This window comes from Lagenorhynchus albirostris, chromosome 9 (assembly GCF_949774975.1).
Source record: "Lagenorhynchus albirostris chromosome 9, mLagAlb1.1, whole genome shotgun sequence".
Taxonomy (NCBI): Eukaryota; Metazoa; Chordata; class Mammalia; order Artiodactyla; family Delphinidae; genus Lagenorhynchus; species Lagenorhynchus albirostris.
Window position 1 is genome coordinate 17218374 of NC_083103.1, and position 16162 is coordinate 17234535.

General features: G+C 38.9%; 1 protein-coding gene across 1 annotated transcript; it reads right to left on the reverse strand.

Moving 5' to 3' along the window:
* Positions 1–13394: 13394 nt before the first annotated feature.
* On the reverse strand, positions 13395–15181 carry LOC132526463 (tyrosine-protein phosphatase non-receptor type 2-like). Its single transcript, XM_060160825.1, has one exon. The coding sequence runs from the start codon at positions 15179–15181 to the stop codon at positions 13862–13864; it is 1320 nt and encodes a 439-aa protein (XP_060016808.1). The 3' UTR covers positions 13395–13861.
* Between the last annotated feature and the right edge of the window lie 981 nt (positions 15182–16162).

Below are 16162 nucleotides of genomic sequence, written 5' to 3' on the forward strand. Positions count from 1 at the left end.
TCAACACTTAGACTATGAGAAAGAGACCCGAGCAACACAGACCTGCTGTCGCAGCAGTTCTTGAAGCTTTTGCCTCCCACATTCTGATTGGTTCTTGCATATCTCTCCCTCTTGTCCAGTGTCACCTCCTTCACAGGTGTTCCTCCCTTGTTTCTTGATACTAACAAGACCCAACTCCTTTGGTTTAATCCTAAATGCTCTTCAATCTTATCATATTCTAGCATTGCCACTCAGTTTTAAACATTCAGTGAAGTTCCAGTTTTCTTTCCTGTCCTTTGGAGCTCACTTGTGAACTATCCAGTGTGGCTGACCCTGTCCATCAGTTCAGCTCAATGTGGGGACGCTGAGCAATAGTCTTGGTAACTAGTAACTCCTATAGGACAGTGCGTCAGATGGGTAATGCGATCTTCACTGCTTTCTTTACTGTTTCAGTTTTAATAAGACTATGCTAGTTAGTTGTAGTTAGATGTCAATTTTATTAACTTCACTGTTGTAACGGGATAGCAAAAAAAAGAATACATGCTATAAATGCTAACTTCTATGGTGTGTTATTTAGATTCCCAAAATAAATTAAGGCTAATATATTAACTTCAATTAGTGAGTGGTAGAAGTGAGAGGAGGGACTGAGCCTGAGAAAGAATTAAAGGGACTTGCTGTTACAGAGGAGTGGAGGAATATAAAGGCAATTTAACCCAGTTAAATTGGATTTCAAAGACCATAAGGAGACAGACTGGGACCTTGGGGAGGGAAGGAATACAGTCACTGCAACAGTGAAGAACGTGGACAGTCCAGATACAGAAGGAAAAGGGCTTGGAGGTGCTGTGACAAAGGAGTGATGTAATGTGAATGGTAAACACAGGGCACGCCAAATAGACGTTGTAGTGCTTGAGAAAAAGGATGGAAGGTTTCTAAGGAAATCTTCCTGGATTGTGTCTGTATGTCTATATGTGCTGTCAGAATGTGCTCTTTAAGTTCCTCTGTCTCTGACTGTGAGATATTGGATTTCAGAAACTAGGGACTAAAGCAGGGCTTTTTAACCTTAGCACTGTTGACACTTTGAGCCAGATAATTCTTTGTTGTGGGAACGTCCTCTGCATCGTGGATGTTTAGCGACATCCCTGGCCTCTACTCACTGTATGCCAGCATTACGCACCCTCCCAAACTGTGACAACCAAAAATGTCTCCAGACATTGCCTAGTTTCCCCTGGGAGACAAAATTGCCCTTGGTTGAGAACCACTGGGATACAGGAATAAATATTGTTAGCATTATTGATATTTTGGGTGCCTCTTATGTGCCAATCACTACTCCAGGCACTTCTCTTACGTTAAATTATCTCATTCTTAAATGTAAAATAGGTATCATTGGAAATAAGAAAATACAATTTGAGAAATTAAGCAACTCACAGCATACATGCTGTTTTAATTGACAACATTTATGTAAGTAACTGTAGAAGATGGTTTGGGTCCTGACTTTCTCTTGTCAAACTTGATTATTCTATTGACATTCTGTTACCAGGATATCTTTTCTTTTTCCTACTGTTTCTCTTCTTCCTTCTCCATACCGTCCACCTAGAATACAGTGGCCACTGACAGCAAACTTAATACAGAAATAATAATATGAATAAGGAAGAGGGGCTCAATTTGAGGCATCAGTGATCCTTCCTATAAATGAATCCCTAGATTACGTGACTGAACCAGTGATTGCTTGTGGTTCAACCACTTTTCAGATTACTGGGCCAACATAAAATATACCGAAAAAAATCCTGATCACTTTAATTCAATTAAACAGACAAAAGCTGAGAGTTTGCTGTGTCTCAGGCGTGGTAAAATGTATCACCATTATTTATATTAGTGAACATTCAATCCTAAAGAATTGGGAACCGTAAATGAGTTGGGAAGATTGGATACATTTACTGCACCTTCTGCTCCGTTCCAAGTTAAATTAATATTTTTATAGTACTTGCTTCTGAAACAGGTCAAGGCGCTATCTCTGACTCACCCTTAAATTGCACAAATGTAATGAGAAGCTGACATTATCACTATGATTTTGATAAAGAGACTTGAGGCTACAGAGATGCCCCTGTGTCAACACGAACTCTTCAGTGATGGTGGCTAACACAGTACTGAGATTGGTCTCCAGGACCATATTTATGGTCAGGTTTTAATGCATTCTCCAATGCTGAGTGGTGCTGTAAAGTAAAAATAATATACTGTAAAAAAAAATTGGTGAAATCTCAGTATAATCTCACTTTCAGATTGAATTACCAATACTAGATTTCCATAAAGGTATTCAAAGTATTGATTTGATGTGCACTATTTCAAATATTTTCATGTTATAAATACTGTTCTCTAACTTCCTCACATTGCTCTTCTTTGGTTTCCTTTACTTTTACTGACTTCAGAAAACGTTTTCAATAAAAAATTTGAAATAAAAACCTCTAAAACGCAGAAAGAGAAGAGTGCTGCTATCCTATGCCCCAAAGATAAGCGCTGGTAACATTTTGGTTTATATCTTTTCACATATTTTTATGTTATATGTACACACCCACCACACACACTGACACACCCTTACGTATGTGTGTGTATTTCTTTTCAAAAATGAGATTGTACTTTTCTTCAGCGTGCTTATTTCATATTTTCAAGTGGTTCATATGCATTTATTCTGCATGATTTTTAACACGTAGTGATGGACACGGAAGAGATTTCCAGTTTTTCTCTACTATATGCATTGCTTCAGTAAGTAATTTTTTTCTCAATTTATATATATATTTGTGTAGATGTATCTTTAGAATAGATTACTAGAATTGAAGATGGTATGTGAAAGGACAGAACCACGTAAAAATTGAAATTGGAAAATTATTGCCTTGAAATATATTGTACTAATTTGTGTCCCCACCAACTTTATACCAATGACTTTTCCTCTCTACTCTCATCACTTCTCTTCAGAAATGGCACCTAATTATTGTTTTAATTTACGTAGAGTTTGTTTATGAATGATGTTAATCTTGTATTTATGTTATACTTCATCTTCTGCAACTCTCTTCTGCCTCTCTTTTCTTCAGTTTCTTCTTAGGTTTTTATAATTTTTCTTGTTATATTATAGGCATGGTTTACCCCAACAGTGCTTTTCTTTTATTTTTTATTTAAATTACAAATTTTTTTTCTCATTTTAAAAATTTTACACACTTTGATGGCCTTGGGCTTTATTATTTTCTATAATAGCATTAAAAATTTTTTCTATATAGTCCCTAGACTTAATGTCACGCTAAATTAACCACACCCACCCTGAGATCATAAGATAATTCTCCAATATTTTCTTCTAGGACTTTTAAGGCTTTAAAAAATTTTTAAATCTTGCATCTCTATGGACTTCTCTTTGGTATAGGGTATAAGATAAATAGCTGTGATTAATTTTCATGTCCAAATGTAATCAACACTAATCCCATTTGTTATTTTTTATTCCATTATGTTTTATTTCCAAAATTTTAAAATGACTCTACTTTAATAGTTTACTTTTGAACCTAGTGGAGATGGTTCTAATTCATTATGCTTCTTTTCTAATATTGTTAGTGTGTTTCCAAAACTTCTTTGTGGTATAGGTATGAGAAGGCAGGTTTAATGAGGAAGATATAATCAGGAGCCTAAAGTTAAAAGTTTACTATCTTTCTTCAAATGACTGTTTTGATTGTACATATAGGGTATGTTTGGCTATAAACATTTTACCTACTCCCACTTGATATTTGTGGGATGAATCGAGTCACATGATTTGGGGATATTCCTGTAGCGTGTTTCATGGTAGAATGCTTAACTGTAGGTCACAGAGCAAAGAGGCCAGTATAAACTAGCAATTCAGCCCCTGGTCTGAATGTTGACTTACAGTGGTTGACTATCAATGATCGCAAAGAATCATGTGATGCAGGGTTACATTCCAGAGTCAAGGCAGCAGGCTGGAAGGAAGATGGAAAGTGTAGCCAAGGTTTGGTTACTAGGATAACTTCAGTGGGAGTCTTTGCATTAGATAAGGCAGAATTAGTGGACACAGTCAAGATTTCAAGTCAGAGCTATGCCAACAGTTGAGATGAGAAAGCTTGGATTCAAGAGCAGTGTACTTTAGATTGATTTCTGAAATAATGCTGTGCTGGGGTAGGATTCATTTTGAAGGACTAGGGTCATGTTTACATATTTGCAGGATTTTTTTTTTTTTTTAAATTTGGACTGTCTTAAAGGAACAGCTTGTTTTATGGAGGGTAGACTCACCATATAAGACTGCAAGAATACGGAATGGAAAACTACAAGGGAATTCCATATTGAACCATGCCTCATCCTTGTTTAGTTTGGAAATCAACCTGCTGGTTTTCCTCATTGACTTGTGATTTTCCACGTCATTTTGAGTGTCTGACCCAGTGTCTGTCTCCTGTTCTGCTCAATGGACTGACCTCAAAGTACTTTATATCTCAAAGCACCCTTTGAATCAATTTCAGTGCTTTTTGTGCCCCTGATGGAAGCAGTGGCTTTAGATCGCTGGAGGCTCTGAAGAATCAATGACTGTATGTGCAGTGACTGCTTCATCTCAGCTTTTGTTGAATGATTCTTGTTTGTGCTTCAAGTTTTGCAAACCACTTTGGGATCCCTCTGGGCTGAAAAGGGCGAGAGGAATATAAGATATCACTGGCAATGGTAATAACCTTTTATTTATCAAACACCTTCCTTCCAGGGAGCTTCATGTGCCTTATGGATGTTATCTCCTGAATCCTCCTGACATCCCTATGAGGCCAGGAGCAAATACTCTGCTATCCTGAGTGGCAGGAGAGAAAATGGTAAGGAGGGAAGGTAGAACACACAAAAGTCTTCAAAGAAGGATGAGGGTAGCTTCTAATGGAGCAGTGATATGGTATATTTTGATAGGTAATGCAAAACCTCTCTTCCCAGCAATGTAATTTCTATCAATGTTGATAGCTAATATTGATTGAATGCTTATATGCCACATACTTCTATAATAAGCACATTGATTATATTAACAAATTGAATCCTCTCAACACTACAGTGAGATTATTAACATTATTATACCCATTTTACAGATAAGGAAAATGTGTAAAGAGGAGTTAAGTGACTTGCTCAGAACTAAGAAGTTTGAGTCAATAATCAGAACAAAATAATGAATCAAATTTAGCTCTAAATCTCAAACTCAACTGCTCACTATACTGTGGAAATTATGCTATATTAAGATCTGAAGTAAATACAGTTAGTGATACATTCCTTTGTCTCATGTATGCTTTCCCCTATAAGTCTTTCAAAATACAGGTAGTCTGAGATAGTGGGATTTTCAGTCAGCACTGACATTACTTATTCCTCCTGGAATACTCAAGTAGAAAAGTGAGTAGCTATGATTTTGTACAACTTCCACATCAAGTGACGGGATTTGCAGAAGATTTTCAAGGCATGCATCGACAGAAGAGGGAACTAAAATGGGTTTCATGCTTGATATATTCCGCATACAGTGCTAGGCACTGCATGTAGATTTTCTCGTTTCATATTTCCAACAAATGTTTGAAGTCAGTAGTAGCGTCCTGATTTTGCTCATGAACAAGTGGTGAATTAGGCCATACGGGAGTGAGTAGCAGAGGTCAGATCAAGACCCAGGACTCCCAGCTCTGAAATTTCTGCTCTTACTAACTCTACCTGTCTCACAAGGGAGAGGTATAGAGAGAAGAGGTATAGAGAGAAGAGGTATAGAGAAGAGAGGTATAGAAGAGAAGAGAGAAGAGGTATAGAGAGAAGAGAGGTATAGAGAGAAGAGAAGGTATTGGGACCTTAGGCAAAGTAGGCAATCTGTGCAGGAGAAGAAGAAAGAAGAGGAGCTGGAAGGGAAGCTTTTGATGAGGTAGCAGGCACAGAGTCATAAGCCTTGGAGGGAGAGGAAAGAATTTCAGCATGGGAGTGGTCAGTGATGGTGAATGATAAGTCAAGAAGGCTAAGGACTAAGTAGTGTCCTCTTGGCAAATAAGTGGTCACTGTGATGTTAAATGAAGCAGGAGAATGGTGGAGAAAAATCGGATTTCAGTGGATGTTATATAGAATTGGAGTAGAGGAAATAGATCAAACGATTCAAGATAAAACCTAAAATGGATTAAACAATTCTATGGATTAGATGCTCTGCTTTATATATGTTGTCTCTGATTTTTGCAGTGATCCTTTGAGGCTCTATTATTATCACCATATTTCTGATGAGGAATCAGAGGGCCAAAAATTTGAAAATAATTAGTCTGAGATAATATAGTTACTATGTAGCAAAGCCAAGATCCAAATCTAGGTCTCACAGATTCCTAAGCCCATGTCTTTTTTGATCTTTTCCCTCCAGGAGGAGCAGACTGCTCGTTGGGGAAGCCTGCTTGTACTAAACTCTTTTATTGATCACTAATATTTACTACCCCTCCTTTTAAGAGGATTAAACTTCTCTGCACCATTGATGGCAGGCCTGTGCATGTAATTTGTTTTGGCCAGTTGATGTGGGTGAGAGCAACATGTGTGACTTTGGAGCAGCACGCTTTATTAGCCAAGTCATACATCACTGTGCTCTTTTTCCCCCTAACACAAGACCAGCACTATTCCAGATGAAGGCTGCTTAGTCAACTTGGATTCCAGGGTGAAGCTAATGGGAAACAGCAGCCAGCCTGTGATGGAGTGAGAAATAAACCGTTGGTATAAACTACTTATATTCTGGGGTTACTTGTTACTACAGCATAACTTCATCTATGCTGACTGATTTACTGTCTGTGACTGGGAAGAGGGGAACCAGTGGAAGCCAGAGGTGAAGGAAGTTATAATGCAAAGGGTGTACACCTGTCATCTAACCATTATCAAATCAGCTAGGCAGAATGTCATAGGATCAAACCCAGCATCTCAAGAAAAAAATCAGCTTGATAAAATACCCAACAAGAGAAGAATATAGCTGAGAATACCCCCAGGATAATTCTAGACTTTTAAAAAAATTATTACTCTGATGAGTAGGACAGATATCGTCATCTCATATTAAATATGCTGTTGAAAGTGATTTATTCTGAAAAGATATAGTCCCTAAGCAATCTGAGAAACTCAACAGCAAATGCATATTTAATGTGACCACTTTTAAAACAGTGCCCTTGGCAGAGAAAGCAACTGCCTCCCAGACCTTGGAGGTTGGGGTTAGGAAGAAAGCATTTCATCCTGATTATAAAAAAATAAATAAAACCATAACCTACATACAGGTATGCGTGTGTGTGTATGTGTGTGTCTGTGTGTGTGTGTGTGTGTGAGAGAGAGAGAGAGAGAGAGGAGATGAGGTTTGTGAGATGTTAACTTGAGCATTATATTCCTTCTCCCAGTATTTTTTTTTTTTTCTGAAGATGAATACCGTTAAATAGAAAAGGCTACTAATTACTTTGGTGAAATTCAGTTCTCTAGAGACCTCAACAAGTCAAGATTCTCTTCAAGGGCTTCCCTGGTGGCACAGTCATTAAGAATCCACCTGCCGGGCTTCCCTGGTGGGGCAGTGGTTGAGGGTCCGCCTGCCGATGCAGGGGAGATGGGTTCGTGCCCCAGTCTGGGAAGATCCCACATGCTGCGGAACGGCTGGGCCCGTGGGCCATGGCCGCTGAGCCTGCGCGTCCGGAGCCAGTGCTCCGCAACGGGAGAGGCCGCGACAGTGAGAGGCCCGCGTACCGCAAAAAAAAAAAAAAAAAAAAAAAAGAATCCACCTGCCAATGCAGGGGACATGGGTTTGAGCCCTGGTCCACAAAGATCCCATGTGCTGCAGACTAAACCCGTGCACCACAAATACTGAGCCTGTGCTCTAGAGCCTGCAAGCCACAACTACTGAGCCCACACACCATAACTACTGAAGCCCGCGCGCCTAGAGCCTGTGCTCTGCAATAAGAGAAGCCACCGCAATGAGAAGCCCGTGCACCACAATGAAGAGTAGCCGTTGCTCGCTCCAACTAGAGAAAGTCCACGTGCGCCACCAAAGACCCAACGCAGCGAAGATAAGTAAATAAAAATACATAAGTTTATAAAATAAAAAAAAAAGATTCTCTTCAAATAGAGACCAGGCCACCTCTTCAGAGGACTGCGCCAGTTCCAGCACTTTGTTATCCATCTGCTGTCTTCTTGGGATTATTGAAAAAGATAATTGTGACCCTAACAGCTCCTATGTACTGAGCTCTCCTCATGTGCCTACTCCCTCCTTGAAGTGCTTTCACATACATTTCTCAGCCGACTCGCGTGGTATCTTGAGCAGGCAGCCCACAAAGTTCTGCATAATTGTGCCCCTGACTATCTGTCATTTTATGCCACATTCTCTTATACTCACTACATTGTCATTTTCTTTCAGCTCCCTGAATTTTTTTTTTAGACTCAAAGCATTTGCCCATTTTATTTCTTCTGCTTAGACTTTTTTCTCTCACAAACTCTTTCTCAACTTTCAGGTCTGTTTCAATTTTCATTCACCAGAGATGTCTTTTCTCACCACTCTGTGTAATGTAGGTACCGCCTGGTTAGGCTCTATCTCAGCTCCTAATATGGAAGCTTCATAGTGCTTATCACAATTGTATTTGTCTATCTACTTGTATTCTGTCTGTCTCCCCAGTGAGAACCTAATTTCAATGAGTATATGAGTTATTTTTAACTTTGAACCACTGAATCCCCAGCTCTAAACACAGCACTAGGGATGTAGAGATATTCAATTATTATTTGTTATGTAAACAGATTAATTATTGTTATTTGCTCTTTATGGATGAAGAAACTGAGGCTCAGAGAAGAAAAGGGAGTTGTCCAAAGAGACTTAGCTAATTAGTGGCAAAGAAAGATCTAAACTCAGATCTGTCCAACTCCAAATCGCATGCCTTCGATGCTGCACTGTACATTCATTGGTTTATTCATTCACCCACTTACCAAATATTTGTTCATTGCCAGACATTGCTTTTGGGCATTAAGAATATAATGGTCAGCAAAAACAAACAAACAAACAGAAATAACAAAGTTCCTACCTTCAGGGACATTATATTCTGGTGGTGCAGACAGCCATTAATCAATGAATAAGGGAAATAAATGTAAAAAAATACAACTGTATTAAATACTATGAAGGGGAAGAATATGGTAGGGCAGTTAAGAGATTTGACCTAGTTTGGGGATGGGGAAAGGAAACTGCCTCCTAAGAAATGACAACTAAGTAAAGATTTGAAGGAGACATAGGTATTTAAGTTACAAGGGGAAGGAAGAGCATTCAGGATAGAAGGAATAAAATTCACTGAAGCCCTATGATGAGAAGCAGCCTACAGCCAAAGATTTAAAATAAAGCAATATTGTTGGAACCAAGAAAGCAAGGTAAAGTTAGGGAGGTAAGTAGGGGCTTGTTACGCTCAACCTTGTAGGCCTTATTAAGAATGAAGGCCAGGGCTTCCCTGGTGGTGCAGTGGTTGAGAGTCCGCCTGCAGATGCAGGGGACACGGGTTCGTGCCCCAGTCCGGGAAGATCCCACATGCCGCGGAGTGGCTGGGCCCGTGAGCCATGGCCGCTGAGCCTGCGTGTCTGGAGCCTATGCTCCGCAACAGAAGAGGCCACAACAGAGAGAGGCCTGCGTACCGCAAAAAATAAAAAAAATGAAGGCCATCCACTGAAGGTTTTTAAGAAGAGAGGGTATCATGATCAGATTTTCTAAAAGAAAAGAATGTTCTGGTAGTTATGTGAGAAAAAGTTGAGAGGAGACAAAGGTGTACAGGTGGAGCCACTGGTGCCCAGGGTCGTAGATGTTGGTAGTTTGGACGAGGAATGGGTCTCTCTATTTTTCCATCAAAGCTGGCAAGCTGTTTGCTGCCTTTTGTACTTTAGTTGTATAAATTGGTGTGTCGTTGCTGCTATCATCATCATGACTCAGTAAACAGGAACTTTAGGTAGCAGGAGCTTCATGTAGAATGTGACTCATGCTACAAATGGAAATAGTCCTAATCTTTAGAGACATAGCATCAAAAGTAGTGGTTCTCAAAGTGTGGTCCAGGAATCCCTGGAGTCTCCATGACATCTATTTTTGTGTCAAAGGGGAACCACAAGGTCAAAAAAAATTTCATAATAATATTGAAACATTGTCTTTTTATTTTCATTCTCTCACAAGTATAAAAAGGTGTTTTCCAGAGGCAGTATGTATTATTGCAACAGGTTGAATGAAGAAGCAGATAAGAAAACTCAATTGGTTTCTATTAATCTAGACTAGAGTTATACAAAACTAAAAAAAAAGCCACTTTTCTTACTAATTATAATTACTTTTTGTTTTGGAAAACGTATTCTTCATAAATATATTATTTATACTGACATAGAATGGGTTTGTTATTATTTTAAGTGAACTTATAAATATTTAAAAATTTCCCAGCTTTAGTTTTTAATATCATGAATATAGATTGATATAATTTCACACAAATGAAAGTTTTGGGGAGGGGTACTCAATAATTTTTTGGAATATAAAAGGGCCCTGAAGCCAGAAGATTGACAACTGTAGACATGAAAAATTACTACAGTGACACAAGAGAACACATATGTATAACTTGATGGAGGGACTTTATTAACAACTAAAAGAGTGGTTAGTATTTAATCTTCTATCACTAAGAGCTAGTCAAGGGTATCTGATTAATCCAGGGCCAGTTTCTAGCCAGATTGGATTCTTGCAGAAGCAAATAATATATGCTAGTGACTAAATGAGTATATTTATTTGTACCCTGTCTTATTGCCCCAAAGATGAGTTGGAGATACTGAATGCATTTTTGGTGCATGAAATTGTACCATGGCAGTGCCTAAATTCATAACTTATACATAAAATGTTCCCAAGGCATATTTCTTGAATGAATAAAAAAACTTCATGAGTACTATAAAAGATATGGTTTAGAAAGCTATGATATTGGGTTAGTCTGAGAGAGTATATGAAGCATGATGATAAGAGACTTTTTAAATTTACTGAAGTGGTATCAGATCCTCCTATCTCTACATAGTATAAAGAAGAGCTAATTCAGACAAAGCTCAGTCTTCAGAAACAAAAGGTACATTATTATATTTCTAATATTTACAATCAAGGGGGAGGTTTTTCTTGACTTTAATTCCTTGGCAGTTTCTTAGAAGAAGAAAATAATATTCTTATTTATGCACAAATATGTACACAAACATACCATCTGCAAGGCTATTTTTTTCTTCAGGCTTCTGGAATTATTGAGATACTGTTATATTTGATTTTAACTAGTAGTTTAGGAGTTAGGTAGGATTTCTTGGTTGGAGTTTCCTTATTCTTTAGGCCAGAGAGACATTTTTAAAATGACAATTAATAGTAAGGCTATGAGGGGAATTGATGTTTAAAGACCAAAGAAAAGTTCTCTGAAGTTCAGAAGCAGCATCACAGTATTAAGGAAAAATACTAACGTGTTTTTGAAAGGAATTGCTTGTCTAATTCATCATGTATCCTTGTAGATCCTCCATGAATGTCTGATGTTTCCATATATGATCTCCATGTCTCTCCTTACACTCTTCCCTCTTGTCATTGAGGTTCATCATTCACTTGCACACCCCACTCATATTTCCAGGCCTGGTTCTTTTATATCATCTATGCTAGGAAGGCTTCTTTACTTTTAATTCTCCAATTTCTGCTGGGTAGAACTGAACATCTGTCCCTTAGGATTTCTGCTGTTCCCTGTAGAGTACTTGTTTTTCTGTTCATTGTTTCCATTATTCTTTTATTCTGTTATACATGTATGTATTACATACATGTATGTAATGTATTACAATCTTAAGCAATTTTCAACATGTTGATTTTGTTTTATTTTATTACTACCTTTTTTTCCATTCAAGAAATTATATCAGAATATAAATTGGTATAAGCAATGTAATTTTAGATATAAACTTGTATCTCCAGTATTGAAGTACTAACAAGAACTTAGTAGGTGGTCAATTGTGGTTTATTAAATAAATGAATGCATGAGTGCCTTCTGGAGAGGTTTGCTGGAATCCTGGCTCTGTTATTTAGTTGCTATATGGCAACTCTAAGTTCACCTTAAAGTGAAGTAAAGTTCACCTCTCTGTATTTCAGTTTCTACATCATAACATGGACACAGTATCTTTCTTCCTGTCCAACTCTCAGGACTGTTTTCAAATTTAATATCCCTGAAGGTCCTTTTTAAATACTAACATACAAAGTGATTGTAACATTTTTAAAGGCTTCCTTTCTCCTTATTTCCATATAAACAGTGAATAAGCAGGTGCTTCCCTTGGAAGAATTAATTACTGCTTAAACACTTTTTTACCCTGAGGACTCTGTTGAGAGAACTGTTTCTATGAGCCACCTGAGGGGATATGGAAATAGCTACATTATCCAGAAACTTTTATAAGGGAGCTTCATCTGTAATATTATGTAGCTCTTCTTTCCCCAAAGAAGTCAGTGCCTCAGACTAAACATCTTCTGCTGCTGAGTCAGTGACCAAGAGAGATTTTATTGACTCTCTGCTGGCCTTGTATTGGAGGACCAGGACATGACTGAAGGGAGGTGACTTCCATAAACTGCCTCAAGGAGGGTTTTAGGACACTGCCTGGTAAGAGATGCTCTGGGATTCTTTCTCATTTCCTTATGTAATAGTGATTAAAACAAACAGGAACAGATCCTGGGCACACCTCCCACAAACAATGAACACCCAAGCCTGATAATAACTTGAAATGTACACAGGGCCATCCAATAAGAGAAGCACTGGGGACAAATGGGGAAAAATTGCATCTAGTGTTGTTTTATGGGAAGCAGGCTCCTCTCTTCTTCCTCCCTTTCCTCTCATTTCATTGGAATTGTCAGGCTTTGTAAGATCATGATTAGCTAGCTCTCCACAAACTTTCCTGTTACCTGTGAATGTATGCATGGCACAAATTGAGTTCACTTGCTTCTTGCTGGAATTAATCATTTCTTATTCTATGTGGCCCATGGTCAGATCATGCTTCTCCTGTATATTTCCTATGTATTTTGTGTTTGTTTTTTCTGAGACAGTTCTTGCGTGGAGAGGCTCTCATACTTCCTTATATAACGATTTCAAAGTCTTGGCTGGGAGTGCTTTCCCTTGAGATATATTTTGAGTTTGTAATTTCAGGGAATGATGCATTCAGTTCTTGATCAAGCAGGTTAATGTGTGCAAGGTGGATGTGGTGGTTACCAAGATCCTAAAGTCATGATATATTTGTTAGAAATCGTAGTTGTAAGAGACGGAGACACAATTGAAACTGCATTAGGTTTTTTTTTTTTTGAATCAACATACACTTTATTATTTTTTGTGGTAACAGATTTTTTTTCAAATTGAGCTTTTAAAAAGTACATTTAACTACAAAAGTAAGATTAAATAGGTACTTATAAAATATATTTACCCTGCAATGGTTAAGAATATAAAATGTTGATGCCCATGTGAACAAGTACATTTATACATTACACACATTACTTAAAGGTCATTTTCTTTCCAGTAATAATGTCCATAAAACCACAATATTTATTGCTTATATCAAGTGCAGGTTAAAATCCAGACAGCCTCCAAAAACGAATCCTCATGATAAAGGACTTCTCAGTCTGGTCAGGTGAAACACTTAACATGTATGAATACAGTTGAAAATGTACCAGTTCTTAAGAAGCATTCAAGTCTTTATTTTAGGGAGCGGGTACAGTGTGGGCAGCGCCTTGGGGGTGCTGAGGTGACTGCACACCCCAATTCTCTGTGGGTGTCTAGTCAACTGCACCGTCTGGTGTCTGAGGAGTTTGCTAACAGATGAACCCCTGTGATTCACGCAACACTGTCAGCTACCAGTGCTGAAGCTTGCGGGGCAAAATTATTTATAGGGCATTTTGTTGAAAAAACAGTGTCCAGCCAACAAAAGCGCCAACCAAAATGACGGACACAAACCCCATCTTAGTGAGAATAGGTTGCCAGTATAACCACCTTTTCCTTTTTCGTTCGGTCTCGTTCAGCCTCTGCTTCATCTGCTGCACCTTCTGAGCTGTGCTGGCTTTCCTGTCCTCCCGAAGGCGCTTCCGCAGAGCACTCTCGCTGTTTTCCTCCAGAGTATCTTGCATTTTAGAGGACAGTCCTGTATACCTGTCACTTGTCAGTTTTTCTTCTTCTAGGCCTATCCTGTTTCCGTTGTATTTTTCAGTCATTATTTTGGTTGGTGAATGATCAAAAACAGGACATACATCTTCCTTAGAAAGTTCTTTCCACCGTTTCTGTATACTTGAATCTCCCTTTATAAACTTTGCTCCTTCTATTATAGTCATGTATGAAAATCTGAGTTGATCTGGTGTCTGAATCAGCCCCATTCGGTATTTTCTCATATTCAGTAACAGTTGTTTAATATTAATATTGTCTCCTTTTTCCATCAGAACAAGACAAGTGTCCACCAGAGAAAAGGTGCCTGACCGCCCGATGCCGGCACTACAGTGGATCACCGCAGGCCCGTGTTCAGGATTCAAAGAGCCAGACTCTCGCACTTTAAATAAGAAATTGAGAAATGAAGCTGGTGATTCAGGGACTCCGAAATCTGGCCAGGTAGTATAATGAAAGTGAGATATTGTTCTGGTTTCACCACTATTGGTGTTTCCTAACTGCAGCAGATGGACTGTATAATAGGACTTCACGTCTTCCGACAGGAACTTCACACTGAAGCCTGTTTCCTTAAACAGCATCTCTCGGTCATCCTTTGTCGGCCAGTACTGTGCACATTTAACCGATTCTTTCTCCACAATTCGGTTTAGCATGACAACTGCTTTGGTCTTTTGCTGCCAAACCATGAGCCAGAAATGACAACCTGTATTAGGAAGTGGACCCTGTGTTAAGATGTAACTCCTCTGCGCCTCTTCTATGTCAACTAAGCTGGCATTAATATAATCATTTTCAGCATTTTGCAGTTTAACACGACTGTGATCATATGGGCTTACATCTCTGTATCTGTTTCGATTTCTGTTTTCTGGAAACTTGGCCACTCTATGAGGATAGTCATGGGACTCACTGCGAATTTCCGAGCTCCTTCCAGAAAGCTCTGAGGGGGCGACGGCGTACCGGGGACGCTCGGGCCGCGACTGTCCGGCCGCCCCACCGCGGCTCGGCGACCCTCCCCGGCCCCCCGACCCCCCGACCCGCCAGCCGCCCCCCTGCATTAGGTTTTAAAGGGGATTTATTGGCTCACATATCTGGAAAGTCTATTGGCACATAAGCTTCAGCCAGGACTGAATCCAGGGACTTAAATGATATTATCAGGGCACTTTGTTTCCCTCCATCTTTTGTACAGGCTCTCTCACAAATAATAGGTAAGATGGCTCCAGATGCCTTAAACTCACATCTTACTAGTTTAGTAACCCAGTGGAAAAGGACAGTCTTTCTTAGTAAATACTGCAGAGGACTCCTATAGAAGACCGCTTTGCATAGGTTGGGAAATATATATATATATATTCCTGAACCACTTAGGGGTATGGGGTATTCTGATTGGCCAAGCCTGGATTTTATGCTCACTTCTGTGGAGTTCATCTCTACTCAAATATTAGAGAATGAATCCCCCACTGAAAGTAGAGAGAGCAAAAAACAGGATGAATCCCGAGTCAGTAAAAATAACAGGTGTCCTTAACATATGGTCAAAAACAAAATATGGTGTAAACATATGTGATAATTATACCAATATTTAAAAACACATTTACAGGTCTTTAGTCAGACATATTCCAAAAACGTCGTAGTGTCAGAAAGAATAATTCAGGAATACAAAACATCAAATAAATTTATTGCAAAAAGTACGGCAAAAGAGTATACCTGTAAAATAATCTTTTCCTGAGTTAGGTAAGGTTTCACTTCCACATTTTAGAATGGGATGCAAATAAGGCAGAAATTCAGTCCCTGTTGCCCCATCGCTCTCCATCTCACTTTGCTTTTCCTGATGCCCTCACCTTTGCAGCCCTTACTCTCTGGTATTATTAACTATAGCTACATGATTTCTTCCATTCTTGCCCCTCTGAAAAGACAATTAGCAGAGGAAATGACTGATCTTGGATGGTTTGGTTCAGTTAACTTTCCTGTACTCTATGTGTCTATCATCTTCCAGCAAGCTCACTTAGGCAGAAGTGTAGGAGAGAAGGTGGAACTGTGCAATG

Bases quoted from the DNA above. Each gene is read 5' to 3' on its own strand.
- LOC132526463 (XM_060160825.1), bottom strand. From the start codon at position 15,181: ATGCAGGGGGGCGGCTGGCGGGTCGGGGGGTCGGGGGGCCGGGGAGGG.